Here is a 27,433-nt window from a genome sequence, read left to right on the forward strand (position 1 = left end):
AAATAATTATCTTTATTCTAAGAATATAAAAAAAAACAATAAGCATCTAATGTATTGAAAAATTAGAGCCTGTTTAGTTATGAAGCATACGCATTGTTATAATGTATTTTCATAAAGATGCAAAAAGCCATCTTCTCCTCAAATATTTCAATGAATTATATTTTTCTCTTTCCTTAAAAAATAACTTTTAAATCTAATTAATTTTGATTAGTTTTAAAAAAAAAATTTTTAATTAAAAAAAATCTGTTCTGCAGGTTGGTCTAATCATGTAGTTCGAATATGGAGTTCGGATTCCTGAGAAATCGAATTTTAAGAAAGTCGGATATTTAAAATTTGATTTCTCATTAACTGTTCGATCAATTTAGCTGAAATATTGTATTTTCCCATGTTAAATTACCTTCTTTTAAAACGATGTAAGAAAATGTTTACCTTACAACTCAAATTTTTCGCGACCGCTATTAAGTAAAATAATAAATATTTACTAAAAGTTATTTTTTAACAATTTACACAATTATAAACGACTTGTATAACTGTGCGATTTTTTTTTTTTTTTTTTCAATTTGATTGAAAAACTCTGGAGTTACTTCCCAGATTGTGACTACGTTATCAGAATGATCCGTTTATTTATTTATTTATTTTATTTTTTTGCACACTGAACGTCTAAAAATTTATAATTGAAATCTGTTTAATTTTTTGCTTTATCTTTAATTTGTTTCATTACGATGTGAAGAGAATTTTTCATATTTTTTTAATTTTTTTATTATTAAATATATCAGAATGTATTCTGATCTATTTCTTTACTTTTTTCCTTTTTTTTCCTTACTGTTGGCAAATGAATTATTTCTGGATATTCTTAAACTAAAACGTCAACTTCCTCTAATTTATTTCACATTAAAAATTTATTATTGTCGCTATTAAGTCTAGTGTTCTGTATATAATTATGTGTATATTTTTTCTTATTATCTGTTATTATATAATGTTTGTAAAATTTAATTATATTAAGAGGATCGGTTTTTTTTTCTAATTGAACAGTAAATAAACTAAGCAAAATATATCATTTGATTGTAGCTATTTTATTTGTAATTATCATAACAAATCGTAATTATTTACACTGTGATCTTTAAGGAATTCATTATATCGCGATGATTTTATTGCTTTGATGTTAGCAAAATTATTTTTAAAAAAATCAATTTCCTTCCGTTTTAATTTTGAAGATGTTGGGTAATAATCCAGTTATGTTAAATAAACAACTTTCAGAATTTTTATTGACAATTGAAAAAAAGCGATAGAATCTTATATAAATATGATAAAACAGGTCTTCTTATTTCTAACCAATGATTATTTCGAATACACGCGAATGCATTAACAATTAAAAAGATATAATTTAATTGTGTTATATTTAATATTTATTTAGTTATCAATCTATTTAAGAAAAAAATACAATACAATCTTTTTTCAATACTGCGAAAAGAATTAAACACTTCAAACAATGCTTTAAAAAAAAAGAAGACAATATTAATATCTTACGATGGGCGCATGTAAGAGATATGCCATGGGTGGTTCTTTCCATAGATCCGCCTTTGGAAGCGTGCTAGTATTGGTACAAACTCGTGTAGACTCCATTGTTACTGAAAAACTATTTTTTCTTTATACTTTTTTCATATTTTCATAACTATACTTTTTTAATACTCGCTCTTTAAAAGTAACGCATAAAAAATGAAATAGTAATAATAATAATACTATAAAAAGGATTTATGTTTGGATGCTGATTAAAATTTAAATTTACCGCAAAGATCCTTTTTTCGCAGAACGTTTTTTTAATGATTGTCTACTTGCCTATCCATTAACGCAATAAAAGATCAAAGCCGTTGTAAGTAGGGGAGCAGGGCATTTTAGCAGGGTTTTGCATTTTTAATGGACCCTATCTCATAGAAAAATTTTTTACAAAATTACATCGAAATTTCGTTTTTTTTTTTTTTTTTTTTTTTTTTTTTTTTTTTTTTTTTTNTTTTTTTTTTTTTTTTTCTTTTTAAATTTATTTTTAGTGTTGAAAGTACAAGTTCCTTTTTTTGCTGTTTCAATGAAAAAATTTTCTTCATCAAAGCTGAAAGCTATCTGTATCTTTTAAGAAATCCTGGTTAGTTTTAACACTATTTTTAATGATTATTGATATTATAAGTCTTAATTAAAATTTCAAAGGAAGATAAATAAATTTTGAATTATATGTCATCCGACCTAGAAGATTTGAGAAAGAAAAAATTCTTTTAACTTTTCTATTATGATTTGAAATTTCGTAATTAATATTATTTCTTATTAAATTATCGGCAATGAATAGCGCATAGCAACTGTTTTTGTATAGTCGGTGATTAGGGCCGGTCCGACGTATAAGCCTAATAAACTACTGCGTAGGGCGCCGGAGCCAAGTAAGACATAGAAAATTAAAAATCTTTTTGCAGTTTTTTTTCTTCCTTCAAAAAAATTTCTTTTTTCTTTTGCTTGTTGAAAAATAAAAGTTAAAAAGAACTTATTTTCCTAAAACAAAATGTTGAAATATATCTAATACTCTGGTAATAAAATAACCCTTCAAACTGTGTAGCAATCTAACATTCCTTTTCTTGGAACCAGAGTCGATGGCATTCTGTTCTGATAATTTACGATCTGCAGATGCAGATGACAGTCACACTTAAAGACTAATGTCTGTTGAGTTTCCTTTAATGTTTCTTCAAGAAAACCCTTTAGAGACGGAGGTAGCAACTCGCCTTTAGTAATTTCACCTCCCAAAGTGTTCTAAGAAAAATTTGCTTTGTGAAGGTAAGCGCTTTTTCTGTTAAGAAAAATGGGAAGTTGCAAATATTGGTGCAACATCGGGCATTGGTGTATTCACAAAAAATAATTAATACGAAATTTATAAGGAAAACAATTAAACGAAATGAGATTTCTGATTTGTCAGAAAAATTAACACTTACTATGTTTGATGAAAGGAAGGACACTCCTTGGATTTCCTGCTGCACAATGCTTTCGTGGGGGGGTCGGAGTTATCGAGAATGCCAACCTTCATCTATCAAAATGTACTTCATGTTTCAATCAAGTTAGCATGTCTTATATACCAGTGGATTGATAATCGTAGTGTTAGTTACGCCACAATACACCCCACCAGATTTTTATCAGGGATCGAATTCGATGAACGGATACCACTAGTTGCTGTATTCGTGAAAGACAAGGAGAGCTGGATTAAGGTCAATGGGTTTTTGAGTGCTGAATGTGAGAGGTGTATTAACTTCACGGTCGTAGTCGCTCCTGTGTTGCCTTTAGCAGGCGAGTGTATACGTTGTGTGTGATTGAAACTGAGCAGCAACAGCGCTAGGAGATGGATGGTGTCGCGGTCACAAGTAGCAAGTCAACTGTTCAATGTGGACCATCCATCGAAGTAGGCGTTACCAAAGTGGGTGTTACTGTCAAGATAGGCGTGTTCACATCACGTCCGAAGGTCACCAACGTGGGGGGCGGAGTTATCGACAATGCCAACCTTCATCTATCAGTAGGTACCTCATGATTGAATCAAATTAGATGTCTTACATACCAGTGAATTGATGTTTAATAATCGTAGTGTTAGTTACGCCACAATACTCCCCCACCATATTTTTATCAGAGATCGAATTCGATGAACGGATACCACTAGCTGCTGCACTCGTGAAAGACAAGGAGAGCTGGATTAAGGTCACCGGGTTTTTGAGTGCTGAATGTGAGAAGTGTATTAACTTCATGGTCGTAGTCGCTCCTGTGTTGCCTTTAGCAGTCGAGTGTATACGTTGTGTGTGATTGAAACTGAGGAGCAACAGCGCTAGGAGGTGGATGGTGTTGCAGTCACAAGTAGCAAGTCAATTGTTCAATGTGGACCATCCATCGAAGTAGGCGTTACCAGATCGAAGTGGGCGTTACTGTCAAGGTAGGCGTGTTCACATCATATCCGAAGATCACCAATAGTGGGGGGAAAGCTATCGACAATGCCAACCTTTATCTATCAAAAAGTACCTCATTATTGAATAAAATTAGATGTCTTACATACCAGTGAATTGATGTTTAATAATCGTAGTGTTGGTTACGCCACAATACTCCCCCACCAGATTTTTATCGGGGATGGAATTCGATGAACGGATACCGCTAGTTGCTGTACTCGTGAAAGACCGGGAGAGTTGGATTAAGGTCACCGGGTTTCTGTGTGCTGAATAAGAGAGGTGTATTAACTTCACGGTCGTAGTCGCTCCTGTGTTGTCTTTAGCAGTCGAGTGTATACGTTGTGTGTGATTGAAACTGAGGAGCAACAGCGCTAGGAGGTGGATGGTGTCGCAGTCACAAGTAGGAAGTCAATTGTTCAATGTGGACCATCCATCGAAGTAGGCGTTACCACATCGAAGTGGGTGTTACTGTCAAGGTAGGCGTGTTCACATCATGTCCGAAGATCACCAATAGTGGGGGGGGCGAAGCTATCGACAATGCCAACCTTCATCTATCAAAAAGTATCTCATGATTGAACCTAATTAGATGTCTTACATACCAGTGAATTTATGTTTAATAATCGTAATGGTAGTTACGCCACACTTTTAATAAAAAGTCTCCATCTAAAATTTTTGTTAGTTTTTCAAATTATAAAAGTATATCAGTAATTTCCGATTCAAGTTATTTTTTGCGCCTTTCTGAAAGTAAATACAAAGTTTATTACTTTCCCTCAGTTACATAATAATTTTATAAATTTTTACTTTTCAAAACGTAATATTAATTTAAAAGTCTTATAATCTTATTGTTTTCTTTTATTTTATCAGTATATAATTTGTTATCAATGCTTTAATTTTAGTTACAAAAAATTTGAAAATCCTAAAACTTTTTTCTTATTAATTAGTATGAAATAATATTAATTTATTAGATCAGTATTAATTTTTTTAATTAGTCATTCAATTAGTTCTTTTTTTATCCCTTCTATTGTGTTTTATTTATTTATTTTTTTGTTATTTAAAATATTTCCAATTTAAATTCCATCAGTTAATTATTCTTTAATTTCATAATTTATTATGCGAGACTAGTTAAAAGCAAATTTTTAAAAAAATAAATAATAATGTGTATTGCTATTTCATTTCATTGGGATTTCAAAATTTTACGTGTTTCTAGATATTTGTGACCTAATTTTCCCTCTTTGTAAAATAGTGTCAAATTTGAATAAAATTAATAATTATAATATTGTTTGTTTTTTCCAGTATCAAAATTTAGTGATTGCATTTATATTTTGGTTAGTTTATTTTCGCTTTCTTACAGTTTTTCTTTAAATAGTAATATTTTCAAAAATTCTTAAATTTTATCACTTTATTTAGTTTTTTTTTTTCTAATCTCCTACAAAAATTTTGAAATTTTTTAAAAGAGCCAAAGTTTTACTTTATTTTTAAAGCATTAAGGCATTTATTTTTAAGACATTTATTACATTAATTTTTATTTTTAAGTTTCAGTGATTCATTAACTTGTAGTTATTTTTAAGTTTTAGTGATCAATCTTTTTCTGGTGTTACATTAGGCCGAGAACCGAAAATTAGTGTCGTTTTTGTTGCATTAAATTTTACAATATATTTTAACTAGTTTTTTTATTTTTGTCAGTGATGTAACCGCCCACGTTATCAAAAATCTTTTGCTATTGGGCCTACGAAATTTAAATGTCTGATTCATAAAAATTATTTGTATTTTTGAGTAAAATATCAGGAAGAGGCATTTTGGAAATGTTATTGCGATCAGAATGGATATAAATCTGATGGTGTAAAGTCAGGCAATTATAATGGGTGATTGAAGTATTCCTACCTTTATTCATTAAATTTTACACGATTATTCAAGACCGCGCAGTGCGAAACAATTCTTGCAAAAAATTATGAATGTAGGTGGATATATGAAATAAAAGAAACGTACTAATATTTATAATATTTAGTAGTGAATTCACATAATCAAGTAAGAAATTTTTGAATGAAACATCTGAATTATCCAATGTGTATGTATTTAAGCAGCTTTGGATTTTTTAAATTCAGTCAGAGTGTGAATTTTAGATTTTGGTATGTTAAAATATGAAGCAAAATAAAATATTATACCTTATTATCCTTTTTTTTTATCATTATGAAAAAAAATAATTTCAAAATATAAAAAGGTAAGACTTATTAATGTATGCAAACAATCCTTCCTTTTAATTGAAAATAATGATTTAAATTAAAGTACATTAAAGTAGTTTGTACCATATTTTTATAAGAAAAAAAATAATAAATAAATAACATTTCTAGACTTTGATTTATTTTAGAAATTACGAATAAAATTTATTTTACTCCGAATATATTTATTATTATCCTTCATGTAGGGGGGAAGCCAAAAATATTTTTGCTTACCCTTGAAAATCGGCTTGGACCGGCCCTGTCATTGTTCTTTAAGATAAAAAAGAAGAATTAATTTTAGAAGAATTTTAGAATTTGTAAAATACATAAAAAGAATTATGAAAGGTAAAGTTATGTAAAAATTTAAATATTAATTTGAATAATAAAACTTCCTACGACAAGTCTCGTTCAAACATCGTCTCGCAAACAAAAATTAAGCGGAGAATTTCAATATTCCGTTCCGGTTTTAGAATTTTTGTTCTTGTTAACACACAGTAAGAGGTTCTTTAGTAAGAGTACTCTGTTACTGCAACCCTCCATGCAGTCGTTAAGAATCTATTGTAGTTTATTTAATTTGACTTACGAAAAACAGAACACAAAAGAAAGAAGTACACAAAATCAGACAAACAAACTCAAACTATATAGTAAAGTGCTATTACTTGTAATAAATTTATTGAAAAACAATTTCGTAAAAAATGTAATTTATGTAATTTGTTAGGAAAAAAATGGGACGTAGGATTCTCTGATTCCACATATGGCGCCACTACTGGTTTACGACATGCTGAAAAAACGACAACATCCAATGTTAGTCAGAAAGCACCCAAAAAAATCCTTCTTCTACCTCCATTAACCTAGAGTGCCTGTATTGCACTCTAGGCACTCTACATTAACCGAAGCGGGGGTGCCATCCCCTCCGCAGAGGATCAAAATTGTGATGGCATGTCTTTGGATCATCCTCCGGGATGTTTCCCAGGCCGTCGCCAATAGCCCATTGTGCAGCTCTAGTGCAACGTAAATTAACAACAACCTCCATTAATACATTCATTCGATAACGAATGAATATTTGATAGAATGAATAAGATGAGTAATAATTGCTTTTTGATCAACTGAGCTGATGATAAAAACAAGTGTATGTCATTACTTTTTAAGATTTTTTTTTTTGTTACTGTTCTTTTTGTTTTCTCACCTTTGCTCAGATAACAGAGAACCTTTTCAGTTGTGAAATATGATTGTTGTTGTTGGTGTTAATTTACGTCGCACTAGAGCTCCACATGGGCTATTGGCGACGGTCTGTGAAACATCCCGGAGGATGATCCGAAGACATGCCATCACAATTTTGATCCTCTGCGGAGGGGATGGCACCCCGCTTCGGTAGCTCGACGACCTGCGCGCGAATTCAAGCACTTTACGGTAGCACAGTTTAACGAGGACCAATACCGCACACCCTCGGTCCCTACGCAGACTGATCCAAGTGGTCACCCACCCGCACACTGACCGTAGTCAGTGATGCTTGACTTCGGTGATCTGCTGGGAGCCGTGTCTTAACGATCAGTCCACTGCGGGACTGTGAAATATGGGAGAACCTTTTCAGTTGTGAAATATGCAGATAATTTTTACAGCTAGCTGTAACTTTCAGCTTTCATGTTGTATTCTACATCGTTCATAAATACAAGTTGAACTACTCGTTTTCAACTGCTTCTCAAATGACGTTCGAAAAATGTTTCTTGAACTAAACGCCGAGATCAACTTTTTATTCTGTTCAAATTTTACATGTCTTCGGTTTTCTACCTTGGTGTTTCTTATCCAGCTTGCAAAACGTAAATAAACAACTAAGGAGCATGTGCTTTTAATCGTCTATTTTTAGTGCAGATAAATAATAGCTAATTGATAGTGATTGTACTGATTATTGAGTTCAATGTACTGTAGTATTCTTAAGAAGTTTTACATCTTTGTTAGTTTTAGCTAAGAACAACAGTCATGTCTAAAGCTGTTGCTTTGGTAAAATGACATTTTTTTTTCAAATTATCTCTGAACTTACTTATAACGAACTGAATACCTTTATTTTAATTTATTTTTTTTACTTATATTTTACCTATCCTCAAATTAACCAAATATTTAGTTTTATTTTTTACTTATCTTTTATTTATTTTTATAGAAGAAACTAAAGTCCTTAGCTGTCGTAGCTATTGGGGGAACAGCTGCATTTTCTGCAATCTGCCTTCAACAAGGCAATGAAAAATTTTACCATAAAGTTGTTATGCCAACTTTGCATTCATTACTATCACCTGAATCATCTCAAATGCTTGGTTTATATGCTGCTAAACTAGCACTCATACCTAAATGTAAAGTTGAGGACGGAGATCTTTTAGTAAGTGAATTTGTGTTAAGAAATAGTTTAGTTGCAAACATATTTTTTTGTCCTTTAAAAATTTACTTTTTAAGCTGAAATAAAAATGTTAACTAATTTACAAATTTACCTGTTGTGATATTTTACAATCAAGAGTAGTTAAATTAAAAACTGCAAAGAAAGAAGTCATATTTTTAGGCAGATAAATGTACTTTTTTTTTGTAAATCTTCATTTTAAAAGAAATTATATTTTTAACAATTGTATTTATTATAGATTTTATATGTGATATTTTCTAAATATTTTGCTAGAAATTACAAACCATTTATTTAATTGTTGAATGGGAAAAAAATTTATATCATTTAAAATTTTGATTGCAATTTAGTAATTAACTTTAATTTGATTCCGAAAATATAGATATAAAATATTTTACTGGGAACTAAAGTATTTATATTCTTTTGACAGTTGGTGAAATTATTAGGAAAGAAATATATTAAAACTTTTTTGCTTAGTAATACATTTGATTTATTATCATTATAATTGTACAAGGTTTGAAAAAATTATAATTAAAAAAAAAGGGATTTATTTTAATTAAACCAGATTTTATTTTTATTAGATTATTCTGTCACTTAATTAAGATTGATAGATATTTTATGCAAAAAATATCTGGTTCTTCTAATTGATAATCAATTATGTCAGTTTGTAACATACTAAAAATTTATACTTCTCTAGTATATTACTCATCTCTAATCTATTACTCTTAACATCAATTATTATATTTTAAAGATTTGACCCATTTTTAATTTAATTATATCTTACAGCTAAATACCACAGTTATAATTAATTACTATGTTTTAAAGATTTAACCCCTCTTTAATAACTTGATTGTTTCTTATGTCCATATATGCTAGTTTTCCTTATTTAAGAGTCATGGTAATATGATTATTTGTTCTTCTTTCAGAAAACTCAAGTATGGAACTTAAACTTTTCAAATCCAATAGGTATTGCTGCAGGGTTAGATAAGAATGCAGATGCTCCGTCTGGCTTATTTAGGAGTGGTATTGGGTTCTTAGAAATTGGTACTATTACACCTTTGCCACAAGATGGAAATCCAAAGCCTAGAATTTTTTCACTCACTGAAGATGAAGCTTTAATTAACAGGTAAAAATAGAAAAAAGCATCCATGAACTATAAATGCTGCTTTAATTATGTTTCATTGTGTCGCATTTGCTGTCTAGATTTATTAGCTACGTGTTATATATCATTTATCATGTTTTAATTATTTCTATTATTACCCAAAATACAGTCTATGATCTTTAGTACAATTGCCAATTACAGCCTACTTCCATCGAAATTACTGGTACATAAAGTACTGTTTTCTTTTAAAAAGATGCAATGTTATGTTAATATCCATTAGAATGTCCACACTGAACTGTTCGTTTTAATACAGAGACCAAAATTTAGTTATTTGGCTTAGAAAAAGTTTCTCAGAAATTATTTAAATCATTACTTCTTTTGGACACATCTTGAAAACACCTTGAATGAATGATTTTCCCTTTGAATGAAGTATGATTGACATTGCCTTCTAAAATCTTATCTTAAGTTCTAGGTATTCATAATTTATGGTTATTCATAATCTATGTAACTTTATTTTCAAGAGATGAAATAAATTTATCAATCATATTTTTCTTGTTTTAAAATTATATTCAGTCTTTTTGTAAAATGTTAGTCTCCTTATGTTTATTTTTGAGTTAAAACATTAATTGTGGTTATCTTGAGGCGTGTTATTTATCGGAAATGACAGCCCATTTGTATTTTAAAATAAATAATGTTAAATGTCGGGCTGAAAAACTTTTTTTCTGCATTTAACCTTCACTGTTGTATTTTTAAAGTTATGTGACATTTAGAATTTCATCAAAAAAGTTTATTAATAAAATAGAGTAGTGGTTGAGATAAGGTATCCACTTTATCTCGAATATCCATGTTAGTAGTTCCCAGATAGCGTTCTGCAGAACCTTAGGGTTGCCTGGATGTTGGAATTTTTTTGTTAACCTGTACTGACTTTTGAAATCTTTAATTACATTTAAATCGATGAATAATCCATTATTTATTTAATACTTAGTTGCCTTTATAAATCATTTAAAAATGTCAATCTAAAGAAATTGTTTTTTTTTTTTTAAAATGTGATTTTTTTTAACAACAAAATAACTGAAAAGATATAAATCGAAAAAGTTGCATATTTCCCATCACACTTTTCAAATAAATGTAAAATAATTAAATTTGTTAATAAAGAAATATGTTTTCCCTGAGAGCCATGTTCAATGTTTATGCAGGGTGCGTAGCGTTTGTAAAAAGTACTTAAATGTGCTTTTTTGGGGATTTCGTTTTTAAAAGCTTTTAAAGGTGCTTTTTTCAGCTGGTGTTTTTAAAAAGTGCTTTTTTTCCACAAATAATTTTTTTTTCTTCAGTGATATCTAGTAGATCCCATGCATTTCACGAAAAATGGGGTGTTTGCTACGTAATCATTCACGCGGACTTCATGTCATACCCACGTTATGACTTGCGCATGCGGGCACCCTTAAAATCGAAACTCGAGTGCTCCAATTCGGATAGAGAATATCAGATCCTTATGAAATTTTTTTCTTTTTAATTTAATTTAATTTTATTTTACTTCGATCACTTTTTTGACGTAGGGGGTAAGGGTACTTTTGTTCTGAGTTCAGGGTCAAGTTGAATTCACTCGGTGATGTGGGAAAGTACTGATTGTTTTGATTTACATCCGTTTCTTTTTGGGGTTTTTTAACACCAAAACTCTTTATAAAAAGTTTTTGTTTTTCAATAATATCATTGATTGAATATGAATTTTTTGAGTGCTTGAAAATTTTTGTAAAGTGCTTGAAAAGTTTTTAAAAAGTGCTTATTTTTTATTCAAAGATTTGGCTATGCACCTTGTTATGGCAATTATATTTAGTTTAGTTAATTATATTTAGTTAGGAAACTATATTTTGGCTTATTTTATTCATTTTCAGCTGATGTATATATGCCAAAAACAAATGAATAACTAGACTAAACACAGCTTCAGGACTGAGAATTTAATTGTAAGACATGAAACATAATTTAAGATTATTGATGATAAAAGGATGAAAATATTTTCCTTTTATTAAATATTTTCAAAATAAAGTTGTAATCCATTCATACCTGCCAAGTCTCCTGTTTTTTTAACAAAGACTCCTGTATTTTACGACTATCTCCTGTTTGTCCATATATTCTCAAATTTCTCCGTATTTGTTGAATAAATTTTTAAAAAGAACAACTTGGTGATAAAATATTTACTAATCTCGAGAATACTTATTTTCAACAGATTGAGCTATTGCCAGTACTGCAGTACGCTGAGTGTTAATAATTTAAGTTGTGCCGTGATGGCTCAGGAGATAGTGCTTTCGCCTTTCAATGAGGTGAACTGGGTTCTAATCCTAGCAATTATTAGTCGATACGAATTTCGCATCCAGCTTGCGCCGACCACAGAGCTGGTGTAAAATATCCTTAGTGGTGGACAGATCACGGGTTAGTGTGCCCTTGCCGCCAGACTAACCTTGGGAGGTTTTCCTCTCCATGCAACTGAAATGCAGGTTAGTTCCATCAAAAAGTCTTCCACAAAGGCAAATTTCTCCCAATACTTGATCCAGAAGTTCCCTTGTCTTCTGGGTTGGGTTCAAAATTACAAAGATACGGAGTTGAACATTAGTATTCGTAACCTCAAAAATTGGCTCAATTTTTTTTTTTTTTTTTTGTCAACAGTAATGAAATTTGCTTATTTTATTAAACAAATACTTTATTTAGCTTGAAAAATAATTGAATCCATTAACTCTTTATATTTTAAATTTACTTATAAGTCTTTATTTTTAACAAATTGGTTTTTTTTTAATAGAAAGGTTTTACATTTTGCTGATGTACTTAAATTATCAGTGATTAAGAAGTTGAAATACATATATTTATTTCTCCTAGGTGCGGGTTTAATAGCAAAGGGCATAAACATGTTAAACCACGCTTAGAAGCTTGTGATAAAAGAGGTGTGTTAGGTGTCAACTTAGGTAAGAACAAAGATAGCGAATCTGCTGAAGATGACTATGTTAAAGGCATCATTGAGTTTTGTTCTACAGCAGATTACTACACCATAAATGTTTCTAGTCCAAATACTCCCGGATTACGGTCTTTGCAAAATAAGAAAAATCTGGAAAATTTACTTGATAAGGTATAAGTTTGTTTTTTTTAATCTACTATTAATTTATGTAGTTAAATCTTTATAAAGGTCAATCTGTCCAAGCAAGCCACAGTGGTTCAGGGGATAGAGTTTTCACCTCCCAGTGAGGTGACTCAGGTTCAATTCTCAGCACTGGCTTGTTGATACAAATTCTGCTCCTGGCTCTCACTGACTTAAATTCCTTCAGTGGTGGAGAAATCATTCCTCTCCATGTAACACAAATGCGGGTTAGTTCCATCATAAAGTCCTCCACGAAGGCTAGTTTGTCCCAATGCTTGATCCAAGAGTTCCCTTGTCTTTTGGGTTGGGTTTTAAATTACAAGGCTGTGGAGTTGAACTTTTATGGCTCAGAATTTGGTGTGCCGTTCATTGCCGGTTATAAAATAAAATATAAAATCTTTCTAAGCTTTGCGTTTATTTTTTGCTACTAGGGATATGTGGAAGGAGCACTTCTCTTAAATTAAAAGATTGAATGAATCTTTTTTGTTGATGTAGTTGGTATTTTTCTTGAGTTTTTTTTAAACAATATTAATGTTAAAATTTCTATAATTTCATTAATTTACCTATATATTAATTAAAATACATAAAAATCATAATTTTAAAGTAGAAAGGTGATACTAACAGTAAGGCGAACTTCCGAAAGGTCAGTTTCTCTTAGGTCTCAGCAGATTGGAATATCATTTAAATTTTTTGGTGTTGTAAATGTTCATAACTTAAGTAAAATTCTTAATTGAGATATAATTTAGTTGAATGCTTTTAATTCTTGCACATTTTAATTCAAACATAATTACACTTATATAATTCACCATTAAAAGTCAAACATCATATGCATAAACTATTCTGTTTCAACAATGCTGAAATAAATATCAGTGATCTTTATAATTGAATATTTTGATTGATTTTTTAACAATCTATATTTTGTTGCTGCCCAAGTTACCTTTATCTCTATTTTTATTTATTTATTTATTTTGAGAGAGGGAAAGTAATTGTATGTGCACAATAGGGAAAGGAGAAAAAAAATTCACATCAAATTTTTCCCATTCTAATGAAAATTATTGTTAAATAAATATTGTTGTATGTTTATACAGTAATTGCAACATTAAAATTATTTGTAGATTCTTGAAGCTAGGGAAAATTGCTGGAGGAAGCCACCAATATTACTTAAAATTGCACCAGATCTGTCATTTGAAGAAAAAAAGGATATTGCGGAGGCTATTTCCAGGAAAGGGGTAACATATAGAATTTTTGTTATCATTTAATATGTTTAGGCATTTAATTTATTTTTAACATTTAATATATTTTTAACATTTAATGTATTGTGAATATTTCATTGAACTTTTTTAATTTCTACTTCTGAACTTTTTTAATTTAGAGTTTAACTGAGAATAAAAATTTAGAAAATGGAAGTAAACTTATTAGTTTATGAGTCTCTATTTTAATAGCATATTTATTTTTAATAGCAAATTTAGTATTCGAAATATTACATTTTTAACTTCAAACATCTGGGCAGTTTTGTGTATATTTTTCTACCCTATTCACTGTGTTTCAATTGTTTAATAGTGAAGCATTAAAAAATAAATAAATGAAATTTAGTCATGCATTCAGAAAGTTATATTTGCTAACAGTTTTAGTTTTCTTTAGGTATATATTTTAAGGGTAAAACTGCTCGATTTGTTAAGAAAAAAAATGACTTGCATTAATTACTTTTAAAAAGTAATGAGTAAAAGTACAAGTACTTTAAGCAAGAGTAACGAGTAAAAAGTTTTGATTTTAAAAGTAAGTAAGTATAAGAGAAAAAAAAGTAATAATTTTTTAAGTACACTTCAAGGAAATCAGAAATTCAAAGTAAGCGTAAATTTCATAAAAATTTGAGAAAAATTTATTTAAAATGCATTGAATTTTAATTTAAATATATAAAACTTTAAAATGCAGGTAAATGTTACAAAATTCTATTAAAATAGTGGATGTTGAAAATATCTAGAAACCAAACCAGAAATTAAAAATTTAATATTTGCATTTAACTAGAAATTTTAAATTATGTTAATTTTAAAACTATTAAATCTTTAGAAATTTTTTTTTTTAACTTTTGGAATTTGTAGTATTAAATTAAGAAATATAAAAAAAGTTATTCATATACAAGTAAAAAAAATCCAAGTAAAAATTATATTTGAAATTTATAAAAGTTATAAAAATATTTTTAGAATTTTAAATAATAATGGCTTTTTAATTTGTTGTTATTTTTTTAATAATCAAAAATTGAGCAAAAAGGTTTTATTTTTAAATTTATTCTTATGATAAACTAAATTTTATATAGTAAAAAAACAAATCTATAGTTAACAAAAATGTTGCTTGTGAAAATTATTGGATTTGGGCATTTTTCAAATAAAAAACAATAGATAATTCATATAAGACAGCAGAGGCATATCCAGAGGAAAAAGTGCTTGTGGGGCGAATCATGATTTGGCACCATTCAAAAAATATTATATTTTCTATTTTTTAAAATCCAAAAGGAAGGCGTTTGACGAATTTAATCATTTTGGTTGCATTGTAAAAGATTATATTAAATAATCAAAAATTCTAATTTTAATTATATTTCATTTATGCATAGAATTAAAATCTAAACTCATTACAAAATACTTTTGTCTTTCATAATTATATCAGTATGTACAACTTACTAATATAATGAAACAAACAAAAGTATAGACAACTTAACTAATATAATGAAGCACAGTTAAATTTTAATGTTTTTCACAAATGATATGGTTAGAAAAATCTTGCTCTTAGTTTTTTTAGAAAGGACAGGTACATAATTTAGAAATAAATATCACTCATTATTAGAGATTAAAAAGGAAGCTGTTATTTGAAGAAGAAAAAAATCATTTTTTTCTAACAGCAAAATAATAAAAATTTAGGAATCTTCTGACTATATGTATTCTGATGAAGTCAAATAAAATTCTCACGATATTATAAACTAAAATACTCAATACAAATAATTACAACCGATTAAGACAATTTTTAATAAAAGTATAACAATTAAACTGCCTATTTTGTTAAATTTGTTACTCATTTAAATTATAATTGATATTTATATAACAATCTTCTTGCATTCAAAATAAAAATAAAAAATGCCTTATCTTCCTTTTGTAAATGTTTACAAAATATTAAAGCGTTCAACGCTATTTGTATTGCAAAGAACAATTTGAAAAGAATCAATCATTTGCTTGTTATCTATTAAAAATGCTTGTTTTTACTATTTTTCTAAATATGTACTATGTGTATAGTAAAGAGTGAACACCCTGATTCTTAAGATTCAATCTTAATGATACTCAGGCTTAACCTTAACTATCTTAGTTAATTAGTGCAGGCACAATATTTTAAATAACGAAATCAGACATAACCTACTTTCTTTGAAGATACAACCTTTTTTGCCATGAATTTGGATTTCTGAAATTCGAAATATATGGGTTAGCAATTATCAGGAAAATATAATCCTAAGAAAAATATAATCCAGGAGAGCTATCAAAAGTTTAAACCGCTCAATGTTAATTCAAATTTCTGAGTATTTCAAAATACTTCGAGAACAGGTTAAGCAAAAGTTTTGCTCACAGCTATAAAATTGAATAATCCGAAGATAATTCCATATAAAAAATAATGTTTAATAAATATTTATTATTTTATTAAGTAATGGTCGCAAAATTTTTTTATTTAAGGAATATAAAAAAGTCTTACATCATTTTAAAGTATCCAATTTTAAATGAAACAATACAAAATTCAAAGGTAATCGGTCTAATAGTTCTCTAGAAATCAAATATTGAATGTACGATCTTAAGGTACAACTCTAAGATAAAGAGATTTTGAAGAGCATTTTTGTGACTTAATATAAGGGTAAGCAATATCAAAGTTTAATAATGTGTTTCTTCCAAAATTTTCTATAGAAATTTTTTTTTTCATTATCAATAAAACTTGAACACATTTATGAATGGAATGAAAATAACTTCTTAGCACTATTAACAATGCCATGTAACAAACACTAGATTGCTTTATTATATTTTTTTAAAATTAGTTGTGATTTTCATAGCTGTTTATTTAATTATAATATTTATTTTTTATATGTCACTGCCCATATTTGAAAATGATTTTTGTCATAAAGATAATTGCTAGATGGAAGGAGGAAGATATTCTTTAGGAAGAGATTGCCAATAGAAAAAAACCCATCAAAATATTTCAAAACTCATGCAATTTTTTATTTTAAAAAGAATTAAAAAAACTTTCATTTATGTTATTGGAAATTTTCAAATACAATTTCAATAGCTTGTTCAATTCTGCTAGACCAAAGGTTTTTAGTATGCAGTTCAGTTTTTTTATATTATGTCAACTGAAAGATTAAAAAATAAATAAAAATTATAACATTCTGAACTACATATAGTATGAGCAATTCAAAAAAAAATTTCTACTGTTGTATTAATCTATTGCGAAACGCAAATCTAGTTGCCCTATAGCATTAAATTTTATATATATATATATATATATATCTGGGCTGGGGGACACCCCATGACTTTGAGTTTCCAGTTACCTTCCACAGCCGCCTTCTCCTTTTCAGGAAATTGCAATCCTTAAAGATGTTTGGAAAAAAGAAGTTAGCTGTTAAAGAATACATAATACATTAAACTTATAAATTTCAAAAAAATTAATAATTTTCAAAAATTTCAGAAAAAAATAACTGAAAAACTAGTAAAAGTAACCAAGTACAAGTAACCAAGTACAAGTAAAAGTATTGCCATGTATGCTGGTGACACACATAAAATAATTTATTTATATTGATTTACAAACATTAAGTGTTTATTATGATAATTGAAAATCAATACTAAACTATACTCAGCGATGCGACAGCCCTAGAGGGCCAAGGCCTACTGTGCCCATCTCAGTTTTCTTGACCTTGTGCTCTGGGGTGCAGGAGCAGATGTTCCGATCAGGTGGTCAGCCGAACGCAAAACCCCCAGTGTTTAGTTCCCAAGCATGCTTGGTACTCATTTATCGACCCACTGAAGGGATTAAAGGCTTAGTCAACCTTGCCCGGTCCAAGGACCGAACCAGGGACCTATGGCACAACAGCGCTACCGCTCAGCCACCGGGCGTCAAAATCAATATTAGATATGGTAAAAAAAAAGCAGCAGTATTTTCAGAAATTCATTTAAATGAATGCAAGCAAGCACCTCCTGTTTCCATATGAACTAATTGAAATTGTTTCATTTGTTTTTAACTCATATTTGCTAATTTAATTAAAATTGAATTTAAATGTCTCAGGTGAAGATATTATTTTATATCTAACAACAAATCCACTATACGATATTTTTCTATAACCAATCTTAAATTTTTATTCTTTGCAGAAGAAAATAGATGGCCTCATTGTATCCAATACAACAATTTCTAGGCCAAATATCCTGAAAAGTGAAGACAAAAGGGAAACTGGTGGTCTTAGTGGGAAACCATTGAAGGATCTTAGTACGAATGCAATCAGAGACATGTTTGCTTTAACAAAAGGTTGAAATCAAATTTTTAATTTTAAATATAATCTTAAGACTATATTTATTAATTTACAATATTTTTAATGCAATCTCAGGTGTCTTTTTAGAAGAATTTTGGGTCCATTAACGGACCCTTCACAAAATATCTTTTCATAAAAACAAACCCTTCACAAAATAATTTATCTTTTAATCGAACCCTTTACAAATTTTTTTATCTTCATTATTGTTTTGTTAATAGAATAAACCCTTCCTGAAACATGGTGTGTGCATTCTTATTAATATTAAATCATAATTTTTTTTTGTAAATAAATAATTGATCAATTTATATTTATTCATAAAATTAATTGAACATTATGTAAATAATAATTAATTTCTGGCAATTTTTTAAATAAAATATTATAAATTTATGAATCGCTTAAGTTTACTTAATACATAACACATTAAAAGTGATGCATAACTAAGTTGTGTTAGTTAACATATGTCAATTGAAATTATTAAAAATGTGAGTGATTTTGTTTCCATTATTCATCTGAAATGAATATTCTGTGTTGAGCAGTATAGGCTAGATACCAAATATTTGTATGTTGCATCTCTAATTTAGTAGCAGCAATTGTTGAGCAGAATCTTGTATCTATTTACAATTTAAAAACTTCTTAAAAAGGTTTTTAGCAATTTTTGCAATAACAGGATCCTATTTGTACGAATTCACAAAAGCAGAACCCTGGTTGAAAGAATGTAACTTAACGCTTATTTTATATTCACAAATTATGGATAGTTTTTTCACAATTTTACAAAACAGGACCTTTCACAAAATCTCTGGGCCCCTGGATGTTATATTGTACTTGTATATATTTATTTTCAGTACGAATATCAAATAATTTTTACTCAAAATAAATATTTTGTGTACGGATAAAAATCATTAAGAATGTAATGTATTATTGAAACAAATTTATGCAAATGTTTTATGATTTATTTGAGTTTTTATGACACGCATAAACTTATTTTCATTCAAAAGTAAATTAGCAAGTATATGAAATTATTTTTCCTGAATAGGAATTTTGTCCTAATATCTGTTATTTTGTTCTCAAAAAATTTTGTATAAAGTACATTTTGTAGTTAAAATTCGTTTCAGGGTTTTCAATTTTAAAAAAAATGATCAGAAGTAATACATTTTTTAAAAGGATATTGAAATTCAATAAATCCTAATAAACTTTTTTAAAATTTAATTGTTAATTTTTAGCAGTATTAGTTTTTTTCAATGTTATTTTACTCAATATCTTGTTTTAAAATTTAGAAATTTTATTCAAAAAAAGTCTGTTTGCATCTAAAAAATATATAAACTTTTCATTCTAAAAATCAAAAAAATTAAAATTCAAAAGGTATTATTTTAGAACCTTTAAAAGTTGTAGTATTAAATTTACTTGTGTAGAATAACAAAAATTTTTTTAAATCTTAATCAATTTCTCACTCATACTTTTTTACTTAATTTTTTTGTGTTATTATTACATTGTGTTTTTTTTGTCGTTTTTGTCATATCTATTGGCTATCTTTTGACTATCTTTGACTATCTATTGACTATCTTTTTAATTTAATTCTCTAAACTCAAAAAACATGAGCTAACTTATTAATGAAGATTGTCGAACAATAAGGGGATGTCAAATTCTATTTTTAAATATTTCTTTTCTTGAACTTCTTACACATTGGAATAAAAAAGCATTTCAATATGTTTGCTATAATTTTTTAATGTCTTTTGGGTTTTTTCATTTAATGCTAAATTATTTGAAAACGCAAATGTGTTATCACTTGTTTGGCTTGAGTAGCTTGACTTTCAACAAAGCTCTTTTTCGATAAATTGTAAATAATGCACTCCCTGTACTTAAAAGCATCTGTTAATAGTATTTTAATTTGAATCCTTGAACTGAAAAGTTGAGATAAAATTGCTTTTAAAAATCTTTTGCTTATTCATTGCAACGAACTTTTTCAAAAATTTAAATATATGTATTCGATACTTGATCTCTTAATAATTATTATACCCTCACTAACAGAAACTGTGAAAATGTTAGAAGCCTGATATTTTATCAGTAAGCTTTTGATAAATTTACAGTAGATCTGAAATGATTGCTAATATTTCTTTTTTGTGTTTTGAATTTCCTATCCTAACATGGTTTTTCAAAACTCTTTTGCCAAGGAAAACAAAAAAGCCACAGTTCAAGTGCCTTACACTTACCTATAATTTTAAACTATATATGCCATCTTGTCATGAAGAATGATATGAGCTTTAAAATTGACAAATAACTTAAATATTTTAAAAGTTATTAAACTTTTTTAAAAATCATTAACTAGGCAACATTTTTCCACCTTTATGAAAATTATCAAAATCCACGCCTACTTCTCTTTTTCTTCTTTTCGCAAAGTGTATGAGCCCAGTTAAGCATTTATATAATAAAAAATTGGGCCGCAAATGCTTTTCATTTTATCAAAATTTTGGCTTTTCTCCATTTTGACGTTTTACATCATTTTTGAAATAAATATAAAGAGTTCTGGCAGAAGATAGGTTAAACTTGACCTAGCAGCCATGAGTAACTGTTGTAAACTCACAGCAGTTATCATAATAGCTTAGTATTCACAAAAAAGCATTTTATGCGACTACAGAGCCTTTGAAAAACAGCCTTCACTGAAAACTACCTCAACGTTACGACCCACAAACAGCTTAATTAAAGTGCTTGACAATAATTTTTTAGCCCTTACTATTAGAACTGCATACAAATAACTTTAAATAATTATCAATTTGAACAAAAATGATAATAAAGTATAATTTTGATGGCAAAGTATTGAAAATTTTGTATTCATATTTGTGTTTTGTATGTTGACACAATGCCAAAGTAATCTTAAAAGTATCGCAGTTACCAATTTTCAATTTATGAAATTTCCATAAAGTAACTTTTATATCGATATAGTCATTGATTGAAAAGACAATTATCTGTTTTACTTTCTTTTAATCAAAATTAATAATTATTATATTTGTTAAGGAGAGATACCAATTATTGGTGTTGGAGGCATATCATGTGGAAAAGATGCCTATGAAAAAATAAAAGCTGGGGCTTCTCTTGTCCAACTGTATACAGCCATAACATATGAAGGGCCAACAGTTATTGGCAAAATCAAAAGAGAGTTAAAAGAACTATTAATGTAAGTATCTACCTACTTTCAGGAAATTGGTCATTACTTTGAATCAGGAATTTTAATGTTTCATTAACTTTGAACTATTTATTAAGAATCCAAATAACTTCTCAATTTTCAAACTTTCTTGACATTTTAAAACTAGCAAATGTGTTAAAACTGCATTTTAAATGTGCTCCCTATCATTTGGGTTACTAGCAGATATGTATAATCTATACGAATGTGCAAACGCCATTCCCAGAAAAATGGTCACTATCACGGAGATTTTTTTAATATTACTAAAAAGAAAAACACATTCCCTAACTCAATGATAAATAATTTTTTTAGCTTCGCGCAGCCACACTTTTTCTGCGATTACACTATTGCATTTTACTTTAAAACATGCTGGTATCAGGGATTAGTTTTTTTCCGATTTTTAAAAATGGATTTTTTTTTTTTTTTTTTTTTTTAAAAAGGAAGGATCATTCTTTTTGAATTTCTAAGAATAGATTCGCTTTTACACTTTTTCCAACCTATACGAACGATATTTAAAATCACACATCGCGATTCATATTTACCCAATATAAGATTGTGTTTTCTATTTCCACGATTTTACATCAACTGATTTGACATTTGGAATTCACGCAATTCAAAAGCCACCATTGTGATTCGTGTTCAAGTGATTTAAAAATTAAATATCGGAATTCGTATTCACATGGTTTTAAAATCAAACATTAGGATTTTAAATAAATAAAAGAAATCTCACGCTGATATTTTTATTAAAATGTTGCTAACATTCTGTGGATAAATGCTTTCTACATATGCTTTTTTCTTGCTCCAATTTCATATGTTTCAATTATTTAAAACGTGTTTTAGCACTAACATTTTTGGCTATCTATTTTTAGCTATTTTTACCAAACTCATCCCTTGTATGGAGTTATATAAAAATTAAAAGATTTTTCAAAAAAATTCACGATTTTCAAACAAATTTTTGCCAAAATGAGGTTACGACGAAAAGGGGTGAAACTTGCAGAAAGTTTTTTAATTATTTGTGTTCACAGAAAGGTTTTCATTTTATCTAAGTCTGGTTACAAGTTTGTTGCAGTATAAATTTCCATGATGATTTCCATAAATTAGTGTGTTTTTTCTAAAATCTGTAAATTTTTTGAAATGCGACTTTTGCTTTAAAGTTATTTAGACTGTGAGATTTTTTGATAATTTATTTTTTTCACTTACATTTTAGCAATTAGTACTTTTCTGAAGTTTCAAAATTGATAATGTATAACTGATAAAATATCAAAGAATAGATCTATAATAAAATAACCAAAAAATAAACCAGAGGTAATCCAAATCCTGTCGAGTAGGTTGACCTTTCTACATCGTAAATAATAAATTAATAATCATAACTTGCCTCTCTTAAGGGCAATAAGAATATAAAAATTTTTTTAAAAAAAATAGTTATTCCCTTCCTTTACCAGGAAATTTATTAAAATGAGGGGGTGACACAGGCTATTGAATTATGCAATGAAATTTCTAAATCTTTTGTGATAAAAAACATATCAGAATGCTGGAAGACAAATTTTTAATGAACACTTATTGAATAATTTAACAATGTACTGTATTTTGAACAAGTATTTGCTCATTTGAAAAAATTATTAATATTGCATAAAATTAAAGGAAAATTTTTTTAGCTGTTTTATAAACTTTTATTTTAATATTAGTATCATATCTAAGTCTATTAGAGCATATATTGTATTTTTTTTATGTCCCTGCAAAATTTGTAAAATTTCTTGCAAATTTCAGCCTTTTATTAAATTGATACAAAATTAATTACAGGTTTCAGAAATCCTAACTGGGCTTTTGTTTTAAAAAAAAAAAGCTTTAACTCACGAAATCCTGTGGTTCACCGGAATACCCTTTGGGAATCGCTGCTAAGAAGGGTATGCCTTTAAGGGTTCTACTATTATTGCACAAGTGATATTTGCCCTGGAAAAAATGTGTTTAAAAGAGTCTATTTGTAGTTTGGAAACTTTAAAGTGAACAGAGTACAATAAACTTTTAAAACCCGGATAGAAGTGGAAAAAATGGCGTTAGAAACAAAACAAAAATATTAAAATTTACGACAATAATTCTTCCAATCCTTGAAGGAAACATGCTGTCATATCCTATTTGTATCTACCTACAACAAAAAATGCTGTTTCAGTAGTTAATATTTTCTTCTTTTCTGATGGTTACTCCAATTCCTAGCTTTTTTTTTAATTATTATCCTTGTGAAATTGCCTGGAGTTTGCTTAATTTTCTTCTTAAAACTATCATAAAACATAGGCACATTTCCTGTCTTTTCTTTTTCTTCTTGCAAGTGTTATGGTCTCTTAAAAGCTTCTATGAGTTTACAAAGAAGTAAGTGCCAGAAATATGCCTTTCCAATTAGCACTGTCCGCTAAATTACAGTTGAGTCTAGGTAATTTGCGTTTCCCATTAATCCGAGCTAGTGAGAGAGAAAAAAACAGTCTTGTTCCCAAATAATGACCAATGCATCTAGCAATTACTATGACTTAATGTTGAAAAATGAAATTACAGTTAGCAATCATGTCATTGATGATGACAATTTGCCATTGTTCAGCCTGATAAAAAATATTTCCAGTTTGCAAAAACACCAACATTACAGCGGTAGACGAAATAGCGAGTGGCTAAGTAGTAATGAGCGATTAAAATTTACTAATGGGGCGATCGTAGAAATGATCAAGGCTCCGGCAATGCAAGAGGACAGTGAAAAGGAGAATCCGGCAGATGCCATGAAACGAATGAGTCACAGCAAGGGTCTCGCAGCTCAATAGTCTGCAATGTGATACTAAGAGCAACTGCTCTAGGAAACTCTAGCCAACAGTATGCCATTTCGACAATGGTGCAATATGGCTGCGCAAAAAAGGAGCAGTATATTTAAACAAAAAACATGAAACAACTATTTTAAAGTACAATTAACCTCATGCAGTAATATAGTTAATAATGTAACTTGGTGTAAGGCAATAAATGCACCCTGATCCTCTAAGATTAGTAAATTTTCTTTAAATATAAAATATTTTTCAATTGCATACTGAAATTTAAAAATTGGTTTGTATCCATTTACTTAAATATTCATTAAATTTGCTTCCGATAAGTCAAGTTTTCAAAAGTTTGAGGTAGGCTCGGTCCTATCCACTTTGAATTATCGAGACTCTGGTCTATCACTAACTTCATTAAAGGCATACATATTAAACAGTTTTCCATGGGGTCAAGGAAAAAGGCAAAAACCTTGAAAATAATCTTTTTCAAACTGATAATGTTCAAAGCTTGTGTAAGATGTAGTAAATAAATCTAACATATATTTTCACTATTTCTTTTAAAAGCTCTGTTGCAATGTGTTTTTTTTTTTTTTTTTTAAAGAATTGTTAAAATTTGAATAAAATGTAAAAAGTACTCTTTACATAAAAAGTTTCTTGTTTTAAATTTAACTTATATACAATCATTATTGTGGTTCATTAATATTAAGCTAAGTTTTTAAAAATTGAACTTTCTTTATAAATTAATTTTGGCTGAAAATAGCAGACCACAGACTCATAAGATTCTTAATAAAAAGAAAATTTTTAATTTTTGCATTTTCTGTGCAAAATATTGCTTTTTGTATGTAGTTTGAATGTTGCAAAGCCTACATATTAAATCTTTGTTGTCAAATTTTATTTTTTGCAAAGATTAATATTTCACAAATTTTGTTGCCCATTGAATTAAAAAGGTATTATATTTTGCAGAGTACAGAAAAATTGCAGAGTACAGTAAAAATGTAATCTAAAGTTGTTGTTTTTTTCTTTCTTTAAATTTCCTAAAAATCCTAGAAAGATTAGTTTATTTCTAAAATTTTGGGGTAACTGTGTATGAAGCTTTTGTAAAGGAATAAAAACTTGGGACAGAAAATATTAAAATAAGAGATAAAATGATCACTAAAGTAAATAAAATTAATAGGATGTTACTCACTTTTCAACAGGTGTTGCAATTACGTGAGTGTCCACTCTGATAATATTGAAAAACGTTATTTAGATTATTTATACTAACTTGTGTTTTTCCTTGCAGATCTGACAACTTTTCAAATGTCAAGGAAGCAGTTGGAGTTGATAGTAAAAAGTAAACATTTTAAAATAAAAACGATTGAAAGGTAAAAAGTGAATCTTTTTAAATAACTGTATAGAATGTGATATGTATTTATTTACTATTAAAAATATATATTTATTAGTTTTAAATAAACATATAAAGGTCAATATTTTTTTTACATTGTTGCAAGTTATTTACTATGAATATGTACACCTTTTTTTAATTTTAAAAAAGTCAACCAAATAAAATAATCAAACAAAATATTAAAATGTAAAGGGGTGATATTGAAATTGTGTAGAATTGATCCAACAAAATAAAATTTTCAAGCTCCAGCAGGGAAAGAAATCAGCAGATAGGCCACTCCATTAGATATACTGCACATACCAAAATTTTAGATTTTAAATCCTAAACTCCACAATGCGTAACTGAGCAAAATTATGGTAAAAGTTTTAAAATGTTTTGCTTAACAGGTTGAGTACAAATTAATCAGTCCCAACTTGCTTTCTATCTGATAATTCAAACTCAAATTATCAGACCCTATGATTTGAATAAAAATGTTTTTAATCATGTAGGTACTTAATTTTAATAATTTTCTAAACTAAATACAGAATAACAATACATAAATTCTTAAAAAACTTTATTACATTATCATATAACGATAAAGTATGATTTTAGAAGTAAAGAATGTCTAACATCCTGTTGAATACTATGATAATATTGGCATATTAAATCATACAGATTTCATAACATAGCAACGTAAATGTTTTGAAACGTGTTACATATAATATTTTGTGTTATACAAAAATTATTAATAATTAAATTTAATACTTTTTTTACTCATGAAAAAACAGTACAATTTTGTAATGCAAAATAGAAGTTTATGACATTTTCACAAGAAATTTAATTACCTATAAAGAAAAACTTTTTAACCTGAAAATATGTATATAAGCTGGAGTATTGTGGTTATTTTTCAGGTACATTAATTTCCCATAAAAGAAATTTTTGGGCTTTGTAACCTTCTACCCCAACTTTAATAATTATAAGTTTAATAAATACAGTTAAAGAGCAATATATTTATGAAAGCCTTGCATAATTTTCTACTAAAATGGAAAAAATAATTAACTACATAAGTAGAGCATCAAAATCCTGCTAAGACTTCATATTTGCCCTAATGCTATTAACAACTTATGTTGATTACGGATACTTAAGTATTATTTTTAAAAAAAGTATTATCACTAAACAAAATATTTGTTTATTTCCTTAAATTAATTCTTATTAATGAAAGGGGTAGATAAATTAAGAAAAAAGTTTGTTAATTGACTGACTTGATCCTAAAAAGCTGCAATTAATTATTACTATCTAATTGTGTCTAAATAAAAATGGAATTAATTGTTTTTGTTGCATCACTATATTTTCCAAACATGAAAAAACTAAACTGTCTTATTATATTCTTCAAATCTTTGATGTGAAATTCCATACAGAATTTTTTTAAAATATAATACTACCTATGAAATAAGTCAGTTTCACTCATAAACCTTTAAATGTGTGTAATTGTCAGAGTTAATATACATAAATATTGTACTATTTTCTAATTCTGCAATATTTTTCATAACATAATTTATAGAGGCTAGACAAGAACCATATAAGCATATTATAAAGTTGTTTTTTTTTTCTTCAGTTTAACAAAAGATGCTACAGTATTGTATTAACTGATTTAGCTTTAACTGAAACTATAAAAATCTTACAAGAAGTTTACAACATTTCAGTGTACTTTAAAAAATGAACATATTAACCAAATACAAATGGTTGTGTATTTAATGTTACTTATAAATAAAAAATAATTATAAGC

The 27,433-nt window shown here is 28.1% G+C and overlaps 1 protein-coding gene across 4 annotated transcripts in view; it reads left to right on the forward strand.

Moving 5' to 3' along the window:
- The window catches only part of LOC107452421 (dihydroorotate dehydrogenase 2), a 126,217-nt gene extending 100,455 nt beyond the window's left edge, over positions 1–25,762 (forward strand). Inside the window, exons 1-8 of one of the 4 annotated variants that reach the window (XM_043038866.2) lie at positions 7,883–7,989; positions 8,328–8,540; positions 9,479–9,678; positions 12,523–12,769; positions 13,894–14,007; positions 18,166–18,319; positions 21,333–21,492; positions 25,567–25,762. In XM_043038866.2, the coding sequence (XP_042894800.1) occupies positions 8,430–8,540; positions 9,479–9,678; positions 12,523–12,769; positions 13,894–14,007; positions 18,166–18,319; positions 21,333–21,492; positions 25,567–25,621 (1,041 nt within the window). In that variant the 5' untranslated portion in view covers positions 7,883–7,989; positions 8,328–8,429 and the 3' untranslated portion in view covers positions 25,622–25,762. Of the gene's footprint in view, positions 1–7,882; positions 8,171–8,327; positions 8,541–9,478; positions 9,679–12,522; positions 12,770–13,893; positions 14,008–18,165; positions 18,320–21,332; positions 21,493–25,566 lie in introns of those variants that run through there. The other 3 variants (XM_016068894.3, XM_071181969.1, XM_043038873.2) reach the window with 3 other exon arrangements.
- The last annotated feature ends 1,671 nt before the right edge of the window (positions 25,763–27,433 follow it).

Source organism: Parasteatoda tepidariorum, chromosome 1, assembly GCF_043381705.1.
Source record: "Parasteatoda tepidariorum isolate YZ-2023 chromosome 1, CAS_Ptep_4.0, whole genome shotgun sequence".
Classification (NCBI taxonomy): domain Eukaryota; kingdom Metazoa; phylum Arthropoda; class Arachnida; order Araneae; family Theridiidae; genus Parasteatoda; species Parasteatoda tepidariorum.